General features: G+C 37.5%; 1 protein-coding gene across 2 annotated transcripts in view; it reads left to right on the top strand.

The window, feature by feature from the left end:
* The window catches only part of PTPRG (protein tyrosine phosphatase receptor type G), a 738,734-nt gene extending 719,847 nt beyond the window's left edge, over nt 1-18,887 (top strand). For both annotated transcript variants that reach the window (XM_060161434.1, XM_060161435.1), the window contains 3 exons: nt 348-490; nt 13,650-13,785; nt 14,356-18,887. In XM_060161434.1, coding sequence (XP_060017417.1) covers nt 348-490; nt 13,650-13,785; nt 14,356-14,502 — 426 coding nt within the window. In that variant the 3' untranslated portion in view covers nt 14,503-18,887. The remainder of the gene's footprint in view (nt 1-347; nt 491-13,649; nt 13,786-14,355) is intronic.
* The last annotated feature ends 261 nt before the right edge of the window (nt 18,888-19,148 follow it).

Below are 19,148 nucleotides of genomic sequence, written 5' to 3'. Positions count from 1 at the left end.
TAAGAGGGGAGCTGTCTTATATTAGTAATTTAAATAAAGATGTCCTCACCCCTTCCTGGGTTTTTTTTTCTTTATTTTTATAGGTAAGATAGAGTAGGATATAAAGCCTCTTATAATTTGTTGTCCCTTACAATTTTTCCCTGAACAGGATTCTATTTCACTATCATAACCTCATTTGTTCGTGTCAAGCAGACCTCCCTAGTATTTTTCTCCTTACAGCAGTTTGGTTAATCGGGCATTCTTCAATCATCTATAGTATCCACTTCCTCAGGAGCAAGTACGAGTCATTAGATTATAGATAGGATGAAATGAAGGATGAGCCGTGACTCGTGTTGTATTGGTTGTAGGATGACTATGTCCTAGAAGTTCGGCACTTCCAGTGTCCCAAATGGCCTAACCCGGATGCCCCCATAAGCAGTACTTTTGAACTTATCAACGTCATCAAGGAAGAGGCCTTAACAAGGGATGGCCCCACCATTGTTCATGATGAGTATGTACCTGTTTTTTAATTGTCTTGTTGCACTGTGGTAGTAGGGGGAAGGAAAGACAGATTTTAAAAACGTACTCCCTCTCTCTCAGCTTGTGACAATTCCAGCTTATTTCTCATGTGTCCATGTGCAAGGTGTTGTGTTTCTCTTTGGGTTTTAATTTGTCAAAGCCTTCAGACTCTCCGAGTATAGGTTCTAGAAAGGTGAAAGTACTGTATCTCAGCCTACCAAACTACATCTGCATGCTTTCTGAGGTTTTCTGTTTCAATAATGCAAATTAAACAATAACTTACAACATGTCTACATTTCTATTAGTTTACGTGTAATACTTTATATTAATTAGTTGTTTTTAAATCCTTACACTGATCTCCAGCAAACACTTACTAGTGTAGACATGAAATGTAATGAAAAAGGTATTATTATTAGTGATAATATTTATAGTTTACAGTGTGTTTTGAAGTTTACAGTACTGTCTCTGGGAGTTTAAAGGCAAAGCATGTGAACTGCAAAGAGAACAAATAACTTGCTCCTGGCTCTGAGCTTCTAAGTGTCCGAACAGAGTTCAAACCCAGCCCACTTCCCCTTTAATGAGAAGGAAGGGGGTCATAGATATACCTTATAGTATACGAATACCTGGAGTCAAACTTCATAGATGGACTCGACCTGCAAATCAGTTGCAGATTGTTGTGAATCTCACAGACCTTTAGCCAGTGGCACCAATTAGACATCCTCGTCTCTAGTTCTAAGGTAGGTAGTTATCTCCCTTGGTCAGCACCGTGTCAGGGCATCCATTATGTTCATTAAGTTACCATCTACTCTGCTAGAATAGAGAGTAGTACATTTCGAAGTAAAAGCTCATTAAGTCTTATCTTTGAACGAATGCTGTTCACAGGAAGTGAACAAAGACTTTCGGCTGAGGTCAGCACCTTCACCTCAAATCCATGGTACGCTCCTATTTGCGTCAAGCCATATGTTTGGCTCCTTCCAAAGAGTTTGATGGTCTTTTTTAAATAGTGACTATTTCAAAATGTTGACCTCTTAATTAGAAGAATTAGGATTAGTTAAGTAGCCTGAGTAAGTAAGATCCCTGGAAATGTGACAACCAGCACTAGTGTTTAAATAACACAGTCAACCTCACAATAACTGGGTAGGTACCACGAGTCTACGGAACTTTAGGATATGCAGTTATAGCACAAAGTTAGGGCTGCTTCTAGAGTTTTTTCCCCGCACTAATCTGGCAGCTTTTCATATACCTTCTGGATTTTACTAGCTTTTATCAATTCAGACCAAATTCTAATGTTGCTGCCCAGCTCCGTGACGGATTTTGCTGTTCTGATAGTGCTCCAGGGATCTGTCCTGAAGTCAGTAATGCAGCTAATGTTATATTTCATGGTAAGAGAAGACGGAAAGGAGAAAAAACAAAAAACAAAAACCAACAACAACTAGTTAAACAATTTAAACAGAATTGTTTGTTTCATTTACCTATATTCAGCTTTGGGGTATATTGTCTCATTGAGTGATTTTTATTTTATGCTACATGCTGACTGTGTCACCTCTGGAATTAATCAAATGTAGCTTGTTCTTAGGCCTAAGCAAGAAAAGAGCAAATTCATCCTACACTAGCGGCTCTTCACATATCATATAGGAGAGCTGGATTAAAAGCCACCTAAAGATATGCATTCGTTCATTTATCCACCATCTTTGAGAGACAAGTGATTCCATTAAAATTATTTTTCTACATTACTCAAGCACATCTGAAGTTTTTTAATAGTTGTTAGCTCTAGTACAACACTGAATGCCAGTTACCTTTCAGTTTCCATCTTTCTTACCTACTTTTTAAACCTCTAAATATTCCTTCCTGATGGCCTACAAACACACACCTCAAATCTAGCATGTATAAACGCAAACTTGCCTTCCCAGCCTGCTCCCATCCACTTAGTTGTACAAACCAGAAACATATCGGAGTCCTTTTCTGTGCCCCCTCACCTCCAATTAGCATTGGCCACCAAGTCTTGTTGATGCCTTCTCAGTACACTTCCCAAATTCTTTTACAAGCTTGTTGAAGCTTTACTTCTTCAGCTGTCATCCCAGTCCTCCACTGATTTACTTCCTGCAGCCCACCTTAGCCCTGCAAATACTATTCTGTCTAAGTGCCCTTTTATTCAACACACACTTCAAAAGGCACTCTCTTCCAACTGTTTCTAACTCAAACCAGAGGGGATCGTCCATAAACATCGCATCTTTACCCATGCCGTTCCTGTTTATCACATCATATTGTAACTACTTGTTTACATGACTCTCACCCCCACATTGCTGTGACCAGCAGTGCTAACTTATTCATCCCATTCTCCACAGAGTGACACACAGTGGGTGGTGGATAAAGATTGGTATGAATTGGTACCGTGCTTTCAAGTTAGGATGACTCACCCATTATTCAGGATATGTGCCTGTATATGAACTTGCCCCAGACAGCCTTGCTTTTTGTTTTGGTTATTGGTATTTTTCCTGCTTACATTCATCTGTGAACGATAAAACCAATTTATCGACACAAAGGTTAAGTTCTGTCAAAGATAGCAGTGGGCAGGCTCGGAAAGAAGGCCTCAGTGCTCCCACTGAAAGTCAAAGAGTTGAGCTGAACTTCTAGTGCACAAACTCTGTGCTGTCGACCTGGTCTTCGCAGCTGTGTGCCAGGTCGAGGAAGTTTCTGGGTAAAATGATCTGAAGGTAAACTTCCTCAACAGAAAGTAAACTGATTGTGTTTGAGCACAGGCACAGCTTAAAGGCAAACTGCTTTATTCACGGCATCCTATATTTGTCTGCTCAGGACAGTTCTATCCAGAGGCTGATCTGTATCACCACTACTGTCAAATTTTAAACACAGAGCCTACAGATGAGTTCAAAACACGGCATGGTTCTTACACAGTTTTGTGAGACACTAGTAGATTAGACCTTCACTCGCAGAACGAAGGCTAGTTTCCTGTGCAAATACTTAATGTGAATTCACTGTGGAGCTATCTCTATCACCCCGTTGGAGGCCATCGTGGGCTAATTTCATTTAACAGTTTTCAGAGTGGGATCCCAGGGTCCCTGGTTGGGAAGGAGGTCTCCAAGGCCCTTCCAAGAGATCCAAGGGGACACAACTGTTTTCATAATACAAAGATACAGATTGCCTTGTTCACTTGTATTCTGTCTTGAGTGTACAGTGGAGTTTTCCAGAGCTACGTGACCCAGGAGGACATCCCCACTCTGACAGCTAATGGAATGCGTGCTTGCACGGTTTTGTGTTTTAACACTTTCTCGGTTCTAACATCTGATACAGTAATTATTGACAGATAAAGCCCAAATAAGCAAAAGCTCTTTGGGGTCTTCAGTAAATGTTAATTTTAATTTTGTCCTGAGACAGTCCAGAGGAAATGCTGAAATATATGGACTGCATTCTGTACCAACTGCTGCAAAGACACCTTCAAATCACAACTAATTGAGTCCTTCATTTAATCCTCAAAATCACCCCACTAGGGGGGGTAACTTTAGGATCCCCGCTTCATGCATGAGGAAATGGGGGCTGCCTGTGTAGGTATTAGGCCCTGTGTACACACATATCCAAGTGTCAGAGCCAGTCCCAGCTACATAATGTATGTGGGAGTCCAAAGCAAAATGAAAATGTAGGAACCCTTGCTCAAAAATTATTAACAAAGATTTTCCAATTAAAGAAACAATCCCATTTACCAGCACATCAAAAAGAATAAAATACCTAGGAATAAACCTACCTAAGGAGGTAAAAGACCTGTACAGAAAACTCTAAGACACTGATGAAAGAAATCAAAGATGACACAAAGAGATGGAGAGAGATACCACGTTCTTGGACCGGAAGAATCAGTATTGTCAAAATGACTATACTACCCAAGGCAATCTACAGATAAGTGCAATCCCTATCAAATTACCAATGGCATTTTTCACAAAACTAGAACAAATAATCTTAAAACTTGTATGGAGACACAGAAGATCCCAAATAGCCAAAGCCATCTTAAGAAAGAAAAACGGAGCTGGAGGAAGCAGGGTCCCTGACTTCAGACTATACTACAAAGCCACAGTAATCAAGACAGTATGGTACTGGCACAGAAACAGAAAGATAGATCAATGGAACAGGATAGAAAGCCCAGAGAGAAACCCACGCACCTATGGTCAACTAATCCGTGACAGAGGTGGCAAGGGTATACAATGGAGGAAAAACAGTCTCTTCAATAAGTGGTGCTGGGAAAACTGGACAGCTACATGTAAAAGAATGAAATTAGAACACTCCCTAACACCATCCACAAAAATAACCTCCAAATGGATTAAAGACCTAAATGTAAGGCCGGATAGTATAAATCTCTTAAAGGAAAACATAGTTAAAAAACTCTCTGACATAAATCACAGCAAGATCTTTTTTGATCCACCTCCTAGAGTAATGGAAATAAAAACAAAAATAAACACATGGGACCTAATGAAACTTCAAAGCTTTTGCACAGCAAAGGAAACCGTAAGCAAAACGAAAAGACTACCCTCAGAATGGGAGAAAATATTTGCAAATTAAGCAACTGACAGTGGATTAATCTCCAAGATATACAAGCAGCTCATGCAGCTCAATATCAAAAAAACAAACAACCCAATCCAAAAATGGGCAGAAGACCTACATAGACATTTCTCCAAAGAAGATATACAGATTGCCAACAAACACATGAAAGGATGCTCAGCGTCACTGATCATTAGAGAAATGCAAATCAAAACTACAATGAGGTATCACCTCACACCGGTCAGAATGGCCATCATCAGAAAGTCTACAGACAGTAAGTGCTGGAGAGGGTGTGGAGAAAAGGGAACCCTCTACACTGTTGGTGGGAATGTAAATTGGTGCAACCATTATGGAGAACAGTATGGAGGTTCCTTAAGAAACTAAAAATAGAGCTACCATATGATCCAGCTATCCCACTCCTGGGCATATATCCAGAGAAAACCATGGTTCGAATGGAAACATGCACCCCAGTGTTTATTGCAGCGCTGTTTACAATAGCCACGACCTGGAAGCAACCTAAACATCAACAGATGAATGGATCAAGAAGATCTGGTACATATATACAGTGGAATATACTCATCCACTAAAAAGAAGGAAATTATGCCATTTGCAGCAACGTGGATGGACCTGGAGATGACCATACTAAGTGAACTAAGTCAGAGAGAGAAAGACAAATATCATATGATATCGCTTCTATGCAGAATCTAAAAAAAAGATGCAAATTAACTTATTTACAAAACAGAAACAGACTCAGACTTTGAAAACAAACTTACAGTTACCTAAGGGTAAAGGTGGGGGGGAGGGATAAATTGGAATTAAAATATATGCATTACAATATATAAAACAGATAACCAACAAGGACTTACTGTATAGCACAGGGAACTATACCCAATATTCCGTAAGAACCTAAATAGGAAAAGAATTTGGAAAAGAACAGATACATGTATATGTATAACTGAATCACTTGACGGTACCCCTGAAACTAACAGAACACTGTAAATTAACTATACTCCAATATAAAATAAAAATTAAAAAATTTTTTTTCCAGATGGCAACACCAGAGCGTTAAACTAAGAAGTTTAGTTTACGCAGGACCCTCCTAAGTAGGGGACCCATCAAAGCACAAGGCCCAACACAGCAGCACAGGGGGCAAGCCAGGAAGCTGGCACTGGCTATAGTTAAATCCAGATCTGTTTAATCCCACCGGTTAACACTGCCTCCCACTGGTTTTCACAGTAAGCACTCCTGTCCCTTGTGTCTCCGGACTGTGTTTTGTTTTCTGTACTTTCTCATTCACTTCCAAAGTTTTAATTTCTTAAAGTCCCGTGGTTCTGTGCTGCCATTATTCCCCAGGATTAATGGATACTGAAGCTTTAGCTCTCTTTTCCTTCCTGCCGTAATGATTTTGAAGGGAAGCTTCACTTCCTTCATAGTGACAGGGTTATACCTCTGCATTGCGTTGTTGGTTATGATTTTTAAAACAACATCGTAAGAGCAAAACAACAATAATTGTAATTAGATGAAGTAGTAAAAAGTGTAATTAAGTGGCCATAAGTATTATACACACTGATGATACAAGGAACCCCAACGTGTCTTAAAATGAATATAGACAGAGCCACCTGAAAACATCACTGAATGTCGGGAACTTAAAGTACTTTCATTTCTTTGAGGCACAGACAGGGGAAGATGAAAATACATTTTAACAGCATAGCGCTAGTTAAAAAAAGAAGTATTGCTCTTAATGGGGCCCTTTGAGAAAGTGGCCAACAAACTACCAAAACCAGTGAATTTATACAGTATTCTTGTTCACCAAGTCCCTGTAATTTGAAGTGCAAATGCATGAAACTTGACAAACCTCCTTTAATCCTACTTAATTCCTAAACTTCTGAAAGAGAATGGCCTTTGATTTTTCAGTCTTTAAAGACTGATACTTTAAAGTATCTATGCATTTGATTGATTTGACCTAGTTTCTAGTCCTGTTTAAAGTCTTATTTTGTAGGTACTTCCTTTTATTTAGGTACTTATTTAAGAATGGCTAAATATAGGAAAGACAACCCAAGCAAAGGCCAGAGTAATCCCGCATGGAGTGCACAGTGCATAGTTAAAATACATAATACCTGACTTTCCTATCTGAATGGCTATGGTTAGCTTGAAGGGGGAAAAAAAATCCTAACAGTTTCACTAGAGCAGATTTAGCAGAGATTAAAGGGTTAAGTTCTTCCCCTATTGAAAAAAATGCATACAAATGATTGGGGGTGGGGTGGGGAATTCCTAGCTCTGCTAAAATGAGAAGGTAAACCCGGTTCAGTTTAGAATCTGAAGACAGACAACATGATGAACAAGAACGAAAAAATACAGTGAATCAGAGGTAATAGAGCAATCATAATTGGATTTTGAAATAATATGCTCAGAGATGTAAAGGAAGACCATATGAGATGAATTAAAAACATGTATTAAGAAACAGGAACAAATTAGAGGCTAAGAAATGGAAAAGATGACAGATGGGCTAGTAGTACAATGGACAAAACCGCAATCAGACTCAGATATGGAAGCCAGATACAGAAGTTCTAACATGGGTCTAAGGGTGTGATCCCTGGAGAGAGAAAAAAGATGAAAGAGGAAGAAATTAATAGCTGAAAAAAAAAAATGGCTGAGATTCTCTAAGAACTGAATAAAGGGATGAGTTCTTAAAATGAATTATCAGGATACAATGAACAATAACATTCAGAGAGAAGATCTGAATACCATAATTAACAAGGCTGATCTAATAGTGACATATAAAAAGTATGTGCCCGTCGACAGATGAATGGATAAAGAAGATGTGGTACATATATACAATGGAGTATTACTCAGCTGTAAGAAAGAATGAAATAATGCCACCTGCAGCTACATGGATCGACCTAGAGATGATCATACTAAGTCAGTCGGACAGAGAAAGACAACTACCATATGATAATCACTTACGTGGAATCTAAGATATGGCACAAAAGCACCTATCTACAAAACAGAAACAGACTCACAGACACAGAGATCGGACTTGTGATTGCCAAGGGGAAGAGGGGGAAGGAGAGGGATGGACTGGGAGTTTGGGGTTGGTACATGCAAACAATTATATACAGAATGTATACACAACAAGTTCCTACTGTATAGCACAGGGAACTATATCCAGTCTCCTGGGATAAGTCATAATGGAAAAGAATATATATTTTTTAATGTATTTATATATGCGTGTAACTGAGTCACTTTGTTGTACAGCAGAGACTGGCACAACACTGTAAATCAACTAGACTTCAATAAAATAAATAGAATTTAGAAATAAACATTTCTAAAATTAAATACATAAATAAATACATATTAAAAGTATGTACCCAAGAGAGACTTACGGAGAGACCATATAGTCTCTTCAAACACAAAATAGTCTATTTATAATTACTGATCATAAATGGAATTTTCATATATTCCATAAAACTGATATCATACAAGGCCACGTTCATTGATTATAATGCATTAAATTAGAAACCAACAATGAAATGAGACCCCAAATTCTTATACCCAGACACTGAAGTCCTTATGGCTAGAATTAGAGATAATTGATGGTTTAAAGAGGTAATGAAAATAGAAATTACGGACTCCTAAAACTAAGTGATAATGAAGGCACTGCATTTCAAAACCTGATAGGATATATATACTCAGAGAAAACCATGTATAGCCTAAGCCTCATATATTGGAGAAAACTTTTTAAATAAGCTTTCAACTTGAGAAGCCAGAAAAAGAACCAAATGAAGCCACAAAAAGTACAAGGAATTAAAAGAAAAGCAAACAGTAATGAAATGGGGGCAAGGAGGAGATAGACTTCCTTGCTTAAATTTTACTAAAAAAGACACAACTTTGGAAATTGGTGAAAAAAAGAAGGCATAATTTATCATTGGGAAGAAAAAAAAATCTACCATTTATCTGTAGTTCTCAAATGTTTTAAAAATTGTTAATTTACATAGGTGTGATAAAACCTTATCTTTTAGAGTTTTATGCTAAATTATTAATGAATAAAATCCTTGGGGTTTGCTTCAAAATACATGGGGAGGAAACTGACATGAAACAACACCAGCTATGAGCTGATGATTGTTTCAGTTCAGTGATGGTGCAGTGAGGGTTACTATGCCTTGTACACATTTGATATTTTCTTTAATAAAAGGTTAAAAACAAGAAGTATTTTAAAGGAAATGAAATAAACATTTAAAACTATTTATAACTCTATACCAATAATTTTTTTAAGCCTACCTAATCATAGTAAATGCTATTTAGTGAACACAATGTACCAGTCAGTCTCTGTTCTGAGCCATTGACATGTATCAGCTCAAATATAAGCTGTAGTCTCCCAAACTATGAGACCTTGGCCAGTTACTTCCCCTGGATATGCCTTGTTTCTTCAACCTCAAAATGGGGATACTAATAGTACCTGTAGTACTGGGTTATTCTGACAATTAAGTTGACACATATAAAGTATTTATAAGAGAGCCTGGCACATAGAGTTTTCAACCCGTTAAGGCCCACTAAGTTTTGACCAGTCTACATTTGAACAACAGCACACAGAGAAAACATTTAATGTAACCTTGATTAAGAAGACAAACAAGGCTAGCACCAGAATGGAACAGTATAAGCCAATGTTACTTACTTGAATATGGGTACAAAGGTCTAAAAAAAGTACTGTCAAAAACCCAGTGTGTTATAGTAAAAGAATTATATACATCATGAAAAAGATTTATCCTAGGAATATAGAGCTGCTTAAATGGTACCAAAAATAGCTCTCAGTGAATTCAGAACATTATTAAAGGAATTTTTTTAAATCAATAGATATTCAAAAACATACAATAAAATAACAGCCATTCATAATCCCCTTCCCCAAAACAAAACACTCTTAGCAAACGAAAAGTCAAAAGCATTCTTTTTAACTTGATAAATGTTACTTCTCAGAAGCCTATAGCAAATATTTTTATTTAATATTAAAAAATTAGAAGCTTTACCATTAAAGAACACAATATGACACCTCTTCACAGTGTTAGAATACAAAACTATTGTATCCTAGCCAATACAGTAAAAGCAAAAGATGTAAGAAGTATAAAAGAAAGAGACAAGTGGCATTGCTAGCAGATAAAGATGTATCCAACTTCCTAGAGAATCCACAGATTATTAGAACTTAAAAAGAGTTCTGCATGGCTGGATACGAGTTCACCGCGTGAAAATCAATAACTTTCCTATATATCAACTGAAACCAAACAGTACTGTCGCAAAAAGAGGCCATTCTTCGGAGTAACAGAAACTACCTAGGATTTACTCTAAAATGAAATTGGCAAAAGACTGTGTAGAAAACTGTAAAATCTAATTGAAAACTATGAAAGACCTGAATAAATGGAGAAAAGACATCGTGTTCATGAACAGAAAAACTCAAAGAGATGTTAATTTCCTCAGCTCTATCTATATATTCTGTGCAGCCTAACCAAAATCCCAACAAAACTTTTTGTGTTCCTTGACAGCCCAGTATCAATCAACATGAAACAGGATGGGATGCGGTAGAAGCGTAGAGGTAATAGGGAAACGAGTGTACAAGTGAAAAATGAAAATATGTATGTTTGAAGCACTAAAAGTGAAACAATAAATATAGAGGCAGTCAAGACTATTGTGCAAACTTGCTTTATCAGGTATCAAGACTAACCAAAAACCTATGGGAATTTAAACGAATGTGGGGAAATACAGTATAAAAAAACAGACAAGCAGATTAAAGGGCCAAAATAGAGAGTTCAGAAATAGGCCTGCATATATGAGAATTTAGACGATTAAAAAGGCAGCTCAAATCAATGAGGAAACATGAGACAATTCAATAAAAAATGCTGGCACAGAGGGAGCAAAGACTGCTGCCATGTCCTGCATGTCCTGCCCGCTGCAGTCTGCTGCATACAGTGGGTTGTCGCTCCAGGACCTTGCTTCAGACATGTAAGCTCCCCCCATCCATTAAACCATCGGTGTCTCTGTTGCTGACTCGGGCTCTTTCTTTGGTCTTGAGGCTGGGCAAGTACAGGGCCTGCAGGCCTGTAGCGTGCAGCCCAAAACCGTACGCTCAGGTAATCTGTCAGTGTAGCAGGCGTCAATCCCATACGTGGAAAGTGAAAGAGTATGTGTGAGATGGAAAAGATTCAGAAAAGGCTGAACATGTTTATGGAGCACAGAAGACTAGTTCTCTAGGTATAGTCGGATTGCCAGATATATTAGGAGGTTACTGAGTTTTGTGATTCTGTATTTAGATGAGGATCAATATTCTAATCATGTGCTTCATCTGAAGCACCCACTGAATAGGGAACAATTTTGAGTCACTGGGATTGGTGTCTTGATCAGGAGATACAGTAAGAGGTGAGACAGACTTAGGAATCATTTGTCTTAATAAATATAGGTTTAAATAAGTAAATGGGGATGAAATTAGGCTAGGCAGTAGGAATGAGGAATGTTAGGGGCTGATGGATGGAAAGTGGGGAATGGAATATTGGATTCCCATGTGGTGGGAGAGCTTGTACATGGGGAGTGATCCTGTGAATGAGCTGGAAGTAGACAATGTTGTGGTTTCTAGATGTGGTCTCTGATAATTGATTTTATAGGTCACATTCATGGTGAAAGCTAAGTGTGGTTTGTATCCCTAAAGATGACCATTTTTGTAAATGTTAGGTTGGAAAACAAAGCAAAATTTGCACTATAGTTGTGGCATTGTCTAACCATGGAATTTTGTGATATTATTCCTTCTGAAACTTTGTTCACATTATTTGTTAAATAAACCAAATCAGCACATTTTAAAATGAGTATTAATAAAGCAAATAAATATAAGTTAAAAAATGCTGGCACAAGTGGTTATCCATTGGAAAAATAACTAAGTTCAGACCCCTACCTTACATCAAAACAAGAATAAGATTCCAATGAATTAGACAATTACATGTAAAAAAAAAAAAAAGTAGAAAAATATAGGAGAATATTTTTTAAATACTGGGGTAAAGAAAGCATTAACAAACAAGATTCCAAAAAAGTTAAAGATTGATAAATTTGATTATCTCTAAACTACATTTCAGCATTAACAGAAACAACCACAAACAATGCTAAGAGAAAGTAGAGACTGAAAAAACTACTTGCAACACGTACTGTAGATGATATAATACCCAATAGAAAAATGGCCAAAGTATATTAATAGGCAGTTTCAGAAGAGGAAATACAGATGGGTCAGTAAACATAGAAAGATATTCAACTCCCCTGGCAACCAAGGAAATGCAAATTAAACCAACAGTAAGATTCAAGTTTTCACACATCAGACTGGCAAAAGCCAAACTTTAAAATGATGAGGAGAAACTAGTATTCTCTGGCTGGGAGGAGTATGGACAGGTAACAACACATGGGAGAGAAATACCGCAGTGTCTTTAAAACTAAATGGGCATACCTGTGACCTAGCTCTTCTCCTCACGGTGAGGTGCTACTCTGTACTGCTCTGCTATGTGCACGAGGCACAAACAAGCTAAATGTCCATCCATGGGGAAGTGAGGACATCCGGTATGCATGCAGCAGATGAAATGATGAGCCTGATCGACATGTACTGATACCCTTAAATCTAGGAAGGCTGTACCTAAATGCATAACAGTTTTTCCATTAGACAGATTACCTCTGAAGTTGGGGTGGTGGTTAGGGAGACGTTGGCTTTATTTGCATTACAGAAGTAAAAACATCTGTACTGTTTTAATTTCATGTAAGAATAAATTTAGAAACAATATTTAATAGTTATTAACAGAACAGTGGACACAGGGCATCTAAATTCTAGTCTCATTTCTGCCACCAACCAGCAACACCTCCTTGAACAATTCATTTAATCCATCTGTTTTCTCATCATTAATATGGAAACTATGTGCCACACAGGTTCCTGTAAAAACTGAAGATGCCAACCTGGCCTGATGAAAAAGTCTGCTACCCTTCTAAGCCTTTTTTGGGCCTGTGTGTGAAGCAAAGAGAACCATATTTTTCCAAGAATTTTATAGAAGGTGCTCATACTTGGAAACTTCCACTTCAGTGCCAAAACTAATTACTAAATATGAAACTCATTTTGGAAATTCTCTGACTGCATTTTGAGCCACATATTTCCATTTTTATTCATATTCTGGAAGTTCAATTTAGCCCTTCGGGGTTGTTAAAAAAATGTTTTCCAGAGCCTTTCACCACTTTCTACTTGTCTCATAGCCTCTAGTTAAGATTCTCGTATTATCTTTCCTACTATATCACCCAGCTTGTCCCCGACATCAGATCTTCTTACAGCCCTCCCAAGTCTAATTTTGAACTTCTAACTTCATATTAGACATCAAGCTAAACATCTGGTAAGCCCGTCTTGAGAGACGTCACATTCAGAAACAAATGTCACCTTTATGCTAACCTCTAAATCTCTGCCCTCGTCCAGCATTTCACTCATTTTTGTGTTCTAGAGTAGATATCAATACAGTCTACCTAGCTTCTACGGAAATAGGCGATGGTAATTTGGTTCCAATATATTCTGTCCTTTAGTGAATCTGAAATAGCTTTTTTTTTGCCTCCCCAAGGTACGGTGCAGTTTCCGCAGGAATGCTGTGTGCCCTTACCACCTTGTCCCAACAACTGGAGAATGAAAATGCTGTGGATGTGTTCCAGGTTGCAAAAATGATCAATCTGATGAGGCCTGGAGTATTCACAGACATTGTAAGTACTTTGCTTATTTGTGAAACTTGTACATCATTTGAAACTCAGCCTCACCCTTTAGAACAGTGGTTCTGATGGGGGGTGACTTTTCCCCCCAGGGAGTGTTGGGCAATGTCTGGAGACCTTTTTTGGTTGTCACAGCCGGAGATGGGGTTAAGTGAGTAGAGCCCAGGGATGCTGCTAAAACATCCTGCAATGCCTAAGACAGCCCTCCACAATAAAGAATTAGCTGGCCCACGTGTCCAAAGGGCTGAGGTTGAGAAACTCTGCTTTCTAGAATATAGTATCCTCTGATTGTAAAATATGGATATCCTATTATCTTAGTGGACTTTCAACACCGAGAATTCATTCCAAGGTAACAGGGATCAAAAGGACATGAAGAAGGTGTAGGTCTTGATTATAAAGGATTCAAGAGATTATTTTTTAAGTGTCTGAACTAGCAGAGACATAATTCCTGTTTCTCTAGTATATTTTTCACATTTACATTTTTAGTCAGTATTTCCACCTGAGATGAAATAAATGATGGAGCTGCTCTTTGGCTCAAAAAACTGTCTCCCTCTTGTTTTCCAGGAACAATACCAGTTTGTCTACAAAGCAATGCTCAGCTTGGTCAGCACTAAAGAAAATGGAAATGGTCCCATGACAGTGGACAAAAATGGTGCTGTTCTCATGGCAGATGAATCGGACCCTGCCGAGAGCATGGAATCTCTAGTGTGAGCAGAATCCTGAAAGGGCGCTAAATTTGTAAAACTTCTGAAGACTGAGAACTTTTTTGAGGCCTTTTTTTGCCAGACTCTACGTTATACAATAACCCGGTTACTTTTCTACACTGATAAAAAGTTTTGATATTTATTTTTTGCCATTTTATGTCTTAATGGTATCCTACTGAGCATTTGCACCTCTGTTCATTTCACACAGTGAAACGCGGTTTTACCTAGTTTGCACTATCTGATCAGTGTTACTGCCTATAATACTAAAGCAAACCCTGATGTGACATTCCGTGACAGCACACATGCTACTTTTTAATTAAGTACAGTGAAGGTCTTTGTTATGACAGTGAATCTTGGTTTTTTTAATTATTATTATTGTTGTTGCTAAAGCAGTTGCATTCTACTAGCAGGCAATGCTGTACTTTTCCTCAGTTCTCCTCTTCTGTTTTTTCAAGGCACTGTTCGATACTGTATGCCTTCTGCAGTTTAATGGAGTGGATGAGCACTGTTTTCTTTTAAAGAATAGCTGGTGTGGGGAAGCTACTCTGAAGGTCTATCAAACCTCATGGCCTTGAAACAGTTTCATTTATGATGGGGAAGATAGCCATTAAGAAATTAGAAGGTTTGAGTTGTTTCATGTGAACATCACTTATTAGTTACAAAGTTACATTCATAGCTTAAAAAGAATGCCCAATTGTGTCAAAATAAAAGATATCTCTGTATTACAGTTTTCACAGTAGCTATGTGGACAGTGTGTGTTGTTTCCGTTTTGACTCTCTGAAATAGCTACACCCCAAAATCAGGGCCATCTTTTACCAAAGAGAGATGGCAATATTTTATATAACTCCAGTTATGAATCCCTTTAGTGAATCTCCATTAATCCTTCATGGTTTATAAAAGCATACCTCATGGCAGGTGGAATAATGAAAATCTTTGCAGGTGTGTAATTTTGAAACTAGTCCTCTAAAATATTCCTATTACTCCTATAGCAGTCTAATAAAAACTACCTATATAGCTAACATTCTTACATTCTTTTCTTTCCTTTTTTTTTGCCAAATGTTTCATGATAAATCTCATAACTACATGCATTCTTCTACTTAGGATTAAACTGAAAATACTGTATTAGCAAAAGTCTTTGGGACTATCTAGATTCCCACACATGGATAAACCTGATTTGGAGAGAGAAAATTAGAATCTTGAGTGAAAGGTGATAGTGACATTTTCAAACAGTTTTTTAAAATAGGAGACAGCTTTGTATGCTTTTGTGTAGTTCAGCCTCAAGAACAGATAAAAAGAGACTGCTCATCATGACACAGAGCCCAAGGAAGTAATTTCTTGGAGCCATATTCACCCTGCTGTACATCATGGGAAAATTAGGAGCATTAATAAGAAATTTCAGTTCAGTTATTTAGAAAAATAGGCTACTTACTGAGATCTGTTTCTTCGACTGCACATTTGCTCTTGAGGGATGGCTTCTGTCAGAAGTGAAACCATCACCAGAACTGGGCCTATTAAGAAGAAAAGGGTTTTGGTTATTTTTTATGTCAATAAACTTCAACCAAAAGTCCATACTGGCTATTATCATACCATCTGGATAGGCATTAAAACCTTCATGATAATCAGCCTTGAGATTCTGTTTATCTTGAGTTGGGTTTCTATGAAGTTTGTCAGAGTGGACCTGAAGGAGCAAAGCTACTAAGGAGAGAGAGGCTACAGGACTAGCCCAGGATTTCTAAGACATAGGCCAGGTCAACGGAGTTTTCGTGAACTACATAACTTGCCAGGGTTCATCTCGTCTTTTCATCACATAGATTCAGCCACACAGAACAGTCCACTGTTCACGAACTGTGTGGGCTAGGTTGAGAAAAGACGTACAAGTGAGCCAAGTTTGCTAAGCTGCGTGTGCTAGAGGACACAGACACCTTTACCGCCCCTCTGCTCCCATCAGAGGTGACACAAGGAAGCTCTGCCTAACACTTAAGAAAAAAAGCTTTAACACAGGAACACTACAGTTGCCGGCTGGCTGAGGGAAATCAGTAAGGGAAGGGTTTCACATCATGGCAAAAGCTGGATCATTTTACTCAATTAAGTAGGTTCCTCTAGTTGTACAGAGTATTGATATGAGCTAATTCTTCTCAGTAGATAGTACAGTGGACTTGACTTTCAGAAGTAACATTCAAGTTGGGGTTCATGGTCCCACTGTCATTTTTTCTTAACAAAAGTAAACACTGGTTACAAGACACATGGCAAGTGTTCCCTTCTGTGCTATTACAGAGGGCTCAGTTCATGGAATGCATACCCTCCAGTTCTGTGACCATCTCTTCCAGGGGTATCAGAATCATGATAAAAGAGAGAGAGCTAGTAAATACAATAGAAACATTACAAGGATGGCTTAGAAGTTCTCTGTGAGCAATTGTGTGTCTGTAGCGGTCTTGAACCAAAGTCTACAAATCCCGACACACTGAACTATGAGCAATTGCTATTTGCCCATCTTGCCAAAGTGGTCCAAACACACTTCACTGAGGATAGTTATGTTCAGCCGTTCCTCACTTTGACCATGGAGTGTATCCTCACTATTATTCTTCATCTGTTATTGGCAAATACATGCTTGCATCTTTCCAGAGGCAAAGATGGTGTTCTCTTTGAGACATAAGCACATCGCTTAACTACATAGCAAGGTTATTACCACTTGCACTCAGGAGGAAAGGAAATAGCTATTGCAAATTAATCTGTGCTATGTTATAAAGTAAGCTTTTGGGAGTGTATGAATTTAGCTCTAGGTAAGCAGAATGCACACATCATTCAAAACTGAATTGCAAAGATCAGAACAAGTGGCCATGCTGGACATCAGAAAAAACACACCTTATTGCCATCAAGAGAACTCGTTCCTTCATCTAAAAGCCACAATATCATCTTTCATATTTAAAAAAAAAGTTTCCTTCTGAAATTCAAGATGATTAAAATTAGGTGGATTGGTTTTCCTAATTTTTATGTCTTGGTGCTTTTAGAGTCTATTTCGAGTTGAAAAGTCCAGCAAGGTCAGAGAGGGTTATGGCATTTAAGGTCTGGCTGTTGCAGTTTTTAGCCCAGAGTGACATACTGAAATCAGCAAATAACCTTAATTACTTTATACTGACACAGCACAACTGCCTTGTTATGAATTTTTTCTTAAATGCATATACACTGTATTTAAAAATTAAAATATAGATACCAATTTACCAAAGATACATACTACTAATTCTAAGCAAAAAATTAAAAAAAGAAACCCAAACTCATCGTAATTTAAGAAATAATAATCAAAATGTAGTTTGTCTTAAGAATTTAGCAGGTATACTGGAAAATGCATTTTCAACTGCTATGTCCTAAAGTTTATGTTCAAATGGTGCCAGTGAATTTTTATATGAAGGGAAAATGCCTGCTTTTTTTTTTTTTTCAACAGCTGTAATTTCACTTACCCCTTTGCGCTTGCCCTTAGTTGCCACTTAACATACAATATTGGCTTTACTTATCTCTAGAAAGAAGGCATGCTACAAATAGGAAGGAATTGTAATAATGATATTTGGCCTCTACTTTGTCTTAGCTGTTAAACTGTTTTTAGTATTTTTGTTAAATATTTGCAAAGGGAAGCATTTTCTACAGAGGATAATTAATTTCAAGAAAAATATCTTGAGTTTTAAGAAATAAACATCTCCAGAAAAGGAGACAGCCGATTTTATAAAATGTCGCAACTCTCCAACATTTGGGGTAGTGACTCCTTTTTTGTTAGGACATTTGAAACTAGAAAGCAGCCATTGTTTCTAAAAAAAAAATTCAGCCTTCATGTTGATTCATGTCTCTTTCACTTCATTTTGAAATAGCTAAAATCATTAAAACTGTAAATATTTTGTTGCTTGGATAAGCATCTTCTGAGAACTTTGTATCTATGGTATATAATCATAGAATTTTATATTTTCATATAAAGCTAATTTTTTTCTAGTTTCAACTCTGTCATAGTTTTTTTGTTTTTTTTTTTCCTTTGTGGTGGATAATGTGAATTCAACTTTCTGTGTATTGAAGTAGCAAGAACCATCTTTGCATTCCAAAAGAATCCCACATGTGTTATTTCTTTGAGGAAGTGATTGTGAAAGTTGGGTTTTCTTTTTTAATTTCATTGACCATTTGTGCAATAGGAATTAGACATAATTAGTCACTGAATACAGTCGTTGCATTGACCCATTTGGAAAAAGTGGTTTTTTTGGTTTTTTGGTTTTTTAATTTGTTCGGGGGGTTTTGTAACCTGAAATTTTTCCCTTTTTTCTTCTGTTTAAAACTATATGAAATCATTCTATTATAGTGTTATTTAATATGTAAATTGTATTGCTATACATAAAATAAAGTATGGTTTTTGATGTATTCATTAGTGCTGAGCATTTCTATGAAAATATCTACACCCAATAAAATCAGATTACTCATTTCTCTTAACAGATCACATTTATACCCACAGACCCTTGGTCTTCGTTTTCATGGTAGTAAAATGATTATTAGGAGCCATTTTACATAGGCAGAAAACCAGAAGTGTCTTTTCTGAGTTCCTCCTGCTTTAAAGAGTAAACAGTGACAACACTGTAACTGCATGTTGAGTCAAACTTTATTCGCTTTATCAGTCTGCCGCTA

The sequence above is a fragment of the Lagenorhynchus albirostris genome, chromosome 10 (genome assembly GCF_949774975.1).
Source record: "Lagenorhynchus albirostris chromosome 10, mLagAlb1.1, whole genome shotgun sequence".
Taxonomy (NCBI): Eukaryota; Metazoa; Chordata; class Mammalia; order Artiodactyla; family Delphinidae; genus Lagenorhynchus; species Lagenorhynchus albirostris.
This window is presented reverse-complemented; position numbering and strand designations above follow the sequence as displayed.